Source organism: Vigna unguiculata, chromosome 1 (genome assembly GCF_004118075.2).
Source record: "Vigna unguiculata cultivar IT97K-499-35 chromosome 1, ASM411807v1, whole genome shotgun sequence".
Lineage (NCBI taxonomy): Eukaryota > Viridiplantae > Streptophyta > Magnoliopsida > Fabales > Fabaceae > Vigna > Vigna unguiculata.
This window is the reverse complement of record NC_040279.1, coordinates 23154346-23160102: the sequence shown is the minus strand read 5'-3', so window position 1 is coordinate 23160102 and position 5757 is coordinate 23154346. Positions and strand designations below refer to the sequence as shown.

General features: G+C 36.7%; 1 protein-coding gene across 1 annotated transcript; it reads right to left on the bottom strand.

Moving 5' to 3' along the window:
- Positions 1–738: 738 nt before the first annotated feature.
- Positions 739–5435, bottom strand: LOC114184915 (potassium transporter 4). The gene is made up of 9 exons (XM_028072315.1): positions 5201–5435; positions 4535–4775; positions 4186–4431; positions 3993–4043; positions 3629–3889; positions 3397–3449; positions 2913–3027; positions 2569–2823; positions 739–2057 (listed from the first exon to the last, which is right to left on the bottom strand). Exons 1-9 carry the CDS (start codon positions 5243–5245, stop codon positions 970–972), a joined length of 2355 nt encoding a protein of 784 aa, XP_027928116.1. The 5' UTR covers positions 5246–5435; the 3' UTR covers positions 739–969.
- Positions 5436–5757: the final 322 nt, after the last annotated feature.

The window sequence follows — 5757 nt, the reverse complement described above, 5'->3', positions numbered from 1 at the left end:
CTGCTTAATTATAACAATTTACATATAAAGTAAAACAAGTTGAAGTTCTATAAAAATTACATATTAACGATCAATGTAAAATTAATAACTCACATAAAAACATACCATGACCTCATTGAACCACATGTCTCTTGATTAGAGGTACCTTCTTCCATGATAAGCATGCTTCAGTATAATGACCTTTAAAGATATCACCAATAGTTGTAGCTGCAAAGTACAAATGCAAGAATCTACAATAGACATAATCATAAGTTCAAATTCTATATAAAATTTGGACAAAAATTTAACATGGTAAAGTTGAATTTATTTACCCAGATCCATCAAAATTTAAGATTGGTTTGTCATTAGTCCTTTGACATCTAATTTATGGGTATAGTCACGAAGAATTACCCATTAAAAGTGATCTAAGCAAGACCCAAAGAATCTTTAGGCGTAACTTTACAAAAACTGAGTTTAAAATATACTACCTCACTAAATAGTTATTATTGAAAGGGTTACAAAGTGGCAACATACGTAATAGAAACCTTAAGCATTGCTGCATAATGACCGATAACTCCAGCCATACCGTGCGTTTAAAGGGCATGAAATATTAGTCAGAAGCCGCCATCCCTATCGGCCTTATCTAAAAATCTAGGTAGGTAGTTTTACTGGCGCAAACATACCCTCCTAACAAAATTTGCGAGTACACCCACCATTCACTTTGCTTTTGCGGACAAAACGATAATCAGACAACAAATGGACGCGCAAGAAAGGCATTTAAATATTCTGATTCCTAAATAAAATTCTAATACCTTATTGCAACTATTTAATTACATTGGGAGAGATGCAAAAGCAAATATAAACACGTAGCCCAAAAAGACGCTCTGATACATTTTTCCATAGAAGTAGGGCCAAATTGATTACCTACAAGGAATATAGAACCTATGCATCAACTAGGATCAAGATGTAAATTTCACCCAGACCTAACAACTACACATAATATATCATTCCAACTTCGATAAGACTAATGTGAGGAATGTTAAGAGCTACAGCTGGACCCCTGCAATTTTTCCGCAGAAATGAGTAGCCAATATCAATCACAAGTTTTTTCAAGAATGAGGATGATTTCCTTGCCTTCACATACGAGTGCCCCATGATATATGCAACCCCAGCATCCTTGGCTTGAATTAAATCCAAAAGCTCTTCCTTGACATCTGGATTCATGCCAGGATTTTCTGGTAGCTGAAATCTTACTCGTCTCCTTCTAATTTGTGGGCTTTCATCATCATAAACCGATTGCAAACTTCTTAGGGTTACAGATCTGCTGCTAGGGATGGATATGTCCACGCCAATATCCTCATGCTCTGAAACGATTAAACTTGAAGTATATTCTAAGTTCCTAGAACTTATAACAGCCATCCTCCCATCAAGTGAAGAAGCTTCAGAACTTGAAAACTGGGGTTCCACTGCTTCCATTTGGATAAATTCTGCTATACTCTGTATAAGATGATTCTCAAAATCTCCATCATCCCTTTGAATGTCCTTGTAACCATATCTGACAATGCACCTATACATTCGATATGGTCTGGGACAAACTCGCCCGATAAGGAAACGTTCTTCAGGTGAAACATATGGAACAGGAACCGATTTTACACAAACAAAAACCAGCACCCTGTGAAATGCAGGAAGATTTGTTACAAAATGGGAAAATATAGCAGGTATTCCGGTAGCTAGTTCGGTGTAGATGAGACCAATCCCTGGGACACGAACAATGCCAAGGCTCGGGCCCAAGCCCAGTAACCATTTCAATGAAACTTTGTTGTGCAGATCATAGCTATACTTCCGACGAGTTCCATAATGCCACACGTACATAACAGCCATGAAGAAGAACGATAAGACAAGAGGAACCCATCCTCCCTGAGGCACTTTGATGAATGCAGATGATAGATATACTCCCTCTATCACCCAAAAGAATAAAAGAAATGCTATAGCAATGAACACACTTTTCTGCCAGACAAAGATTGCGACTAGTGTCATCAGAAATGTAGTTACGAACATAACTGTCATACAAGCAAGTCCTGTAAACCAAATACAGAAAAACAATTAACTTCCACATGACAAATTAAACACAAGTTCTGATGTGAACAAAATCTGAATTTGCCAAACATGCAATACATGAACAAAGTAGAAGACATGATCAGGTGAACACTAAGGGCAATGAATGCTACCTTTCTGCTTACTTGACATGAGCGTAGGATCTATCCGTTAAGATATTCTATATTGAAAAAGATTTTTTATTTCCTCATAACAGTGGTTTCACAACCACAAGCTAATAACTGTGCATATGAAGCATCTATTTTGGCTTTTGATCTGTTGGAATTATCAATTCAATTTCATAATTGGGGGCAATAATTGCACTTAAACAGTGTATAGCCAATTGACACCAGAGTGCAACATCAGAATATATCTAACGCTGCCAATTTTGATATATGATTAGCATCGAAAAGAGATGAAGTGTAACGACACAAACGGCATTGTGTTTCTGTGAGTGTGTGTGGAGAGAGAGAGACTTGTGTGGGAATAAATTACCATATGCATTTCCAATTATGGTTGTGTCCTGAAATCCAATGGTTATGGCAAGCGTTAAGATCATAAGTATCCAATTGATTTCTGGGATATAAATCTGTCCATATATATGTTTTGAGGTGTGTACAACTTTAACTCGAGGAAAGCAACCAAGTGCATGACACTGCTTGATGATTGAGAAAGTTGCAGTTATAACAGCTTGACTCCCAACAATTGCAGCAAGGGTGGCAATAACAAAAACAGGCCAAAACACAGGTTCTGCAGGACAACCAAAATCATTAACAATTTGTATTAATTTAAAAGCACTGTTGTTGATTTCAAAAAGTCAGCGTACAAGTTCAACTAACCAGGTATTGAGTCATAAAAACTGTTATCAACAGAGTTGAGGTTTTTAGACAAGAAAGCAGCTTGGCCCATGTACTGTACTACCAAACATGGGTATATAACAAATGCAAATGCAAGCTGCACAAGGAAACAGATACTAAGAAATTTCTCACTGGTACAACAAAATTATCCCATGATAAATTACCAGTATAGCAAATGTACAATATGCAATTATTCTTTCCTGAAAAACAGTATCAATTATAAAACGGAGATCAATTTGATGTTGAAAACTGAAATTGTAGTGAAAAGAGAAATAACACCGGGCAATTGTGTTGTGCTGTCTGTAATAATATGATGGTACAAAACACTAACTAAATACTCCTGATTGAATATTACAACAAAAACAGGCTCAGTCAAACAATAGTAACATATTCGGAGACCAAAAACAAAAATAAATCCTAATATACTGTGACAGATTCTTGAAATTCAGTCAAACTAAAAGCTTACCCTTATTGACAAAGCAGTGAAATGACCAAGATCTGCATACATAGCTTCAGTTCCTGGAGAGGGGGCAAAAGAATAAGGTAAACAGTTAGTGAACTCTAGCATCTGAGTTCTAAAAGTCTCAGCGTCTAGTAAATTAAAAGCTCAACTAAATTTGTAAAGTTGGAACAGAAGTATGGAATAACCAGCATAACATCACAAAAATTTACATTGAAGTTATCAAGAACTAGCATACCAGTGATACAGAGAAGTATCCCTCCAAGAGAAACCCAACCTTCTTTACCAGTCTTGCTAAAAAACTTTATGATATAATATGGCGATATAGCACGGACTATTTGTGGATTCCAATGGATTGTATTATACAGCCCAACAGAAAATATTGATACAAGCCAGATGATTACAATTGGAGCAAACATAAATGCTACTTTGTGCGTGCCACAATGTTGGAGAGCAAACAGTCCAACCAATATGACACAGGCAAGCAGGACAAGTTCACCTGCAAACAACGGGAAATTTCTATTAATATAATACTTATGCCCTTAACATTAGAAAGGCAACGATAAGAACAACAAAAAAATAACAAATGAGATTTTCCTCACCATCTGTTAATTTCTTTTCTGTCACTTTTAATCCTGACACTGATGCTAGAACTGCAGAGGAAGAACCAGGGGTTAGCTTCTTGTTAATATCTTCATGTAAATAAACAAACAAAACGAGCTGTGCACTCACAAACCAAGGGCAATTTGTACCAAAGCATTATACTAAAAAAAATTAATAACACAGGCGCCGTACCTGAAATTGCTGGAGTAAGCACACCATCACCAACGACCATGCAAGCACCAAATAGTACCACAACAAGCAGGGCGGTTCTTAACCTTTTATGTTTCTCTAGAAACCTCTTCAATGGAGAAGAGGCCGCAGCCTGTGAAGAGGGGCCATATTTATAGGACGATAACTCCTCATCAGCTGCTTGTTGATTGGGGAGTAAATTAAACTTCGCATGTCTGCAGAGCAGAGAATAAAGAGCAAATGTCCCACCTGATAACAGATGTACCATAGTCAGATCACACTAACACGGTTCATAACCTTTCCACAAGAAAAAAAAAATGTAAAACAAAAAATAAAGTCATCAGCTGAATACCTTCCCCGTTGTCATCAGCACTCAATAAGATGAATACATATTTAAGCAACGGAATCAGAGTAAGGGTCCAAAAAATCAACGAGAAAGTTCCAAATATTGTTTCTTCATCATGGTGATCCAGTAACTTTCCCCTGAACGCGCTCGTAAACACATAGAGAGGTGAAGTGCTCAGATCCCCGTACACCACACCAAAGCTTTGATATGCTAATATTAGATTCCGAGAGAGATTCACCCAGGACAACTACAAAACACCAAATAAATAATTCAAATATTAAACACCTCCTAATTCAAGTAAGCAGAAAACTCGGGAAACGAACCAGTGACCTATATATATGAAAAACGCTAAGAAAAAAAAATTAAATAAAAATACCTATTAAACTGTTAAAATGAAAAACAAAAGAACTGGAGTTTGGCACGAATATCAACAAACGTTTCAAAATTACATCAATTAAACACGTCCTCGAATTGCTCAAGCTACGAAACAGAAGAATTTAAACAGGCTTATGCAGCAGAGACCGATAGTGATTGACTTAAAATCAATTAAAAACTGAAGCAAAACAAGGAGAATGGAATTAAGGCAAGAACTTCACACTCTATTTACAGTTCGCTAGTTTTTGATAAATCGAAAACACTGCAATAGCGAGTCACGGAAAAAAGAACCCTAACCTGAGAAGGATTCCGAGAAGTCGAAGTTCCAGATTCCGGTTCCATTCTCTACAGAGAGAGAAGGTGAAGCTGTGAGCGAAACGAAAAGAAACCGTAGACGATATGGTTTTTCACTCTTCACAGGAGTCACGAGTGAGTTAGTTCAGCAGCAGTACTTACATTTCAATTCGGGTTCCGTTTCGTTGATTCGTGTAATTAATAAATAATGAAGTAAAATGCGTGAGACACTGAACGAAACCAAGTGGAACCAATCGTTGAATTAAAAGAATGATAACAATTTCACAGTCATTTCCACCTTCCTCATCCAGCACACGTATACCTCACGCGACACGCCTGCGCGTGCTTCTTACATGGTTGCTATGTTATGACACCACCACCTAGCCCCTCCTACTAGTTTTAAATGGTTTTTGTTTTTATTTTTATTTTTTTCTTACGTGAACTCATAGGTTGGGCCCACTGCCCATGACATGTTTTAAAATATATGTATTATGATTATTTTTATTTTTAAATATGTAACTAATGCGACTTATTACTATTTATTTTATTCTTAACAAAGT

What these genes read in the sequence shown, in the direction of transcription:
- LOC114184915 (XM_028072315.1), bottom strand. Translation starts at nt 5,245, where the DNA reads ATGGAACCGGAATCTGGAACTTCGACTTCTCGGAATCCTTCTCAG. An exon ending in CTTCTCGGAATCCTTCTCAG is followed by an intron (nt 4,776 to 5,200) that starts GTTAGGGTTCTT and finishes GGTGTTTTGTAG; the next exon opens with TTGTCCTGGGTGAATCTCTC. An exon ending in CATAATTGGAAATGCATATG is followed by an intron (nt 2,058 to 2,568) that starts GTAATTTATTCC and finishes TTTGGTTTACAG; the next exon opens with GACTTGCTTGTATGACAGTT.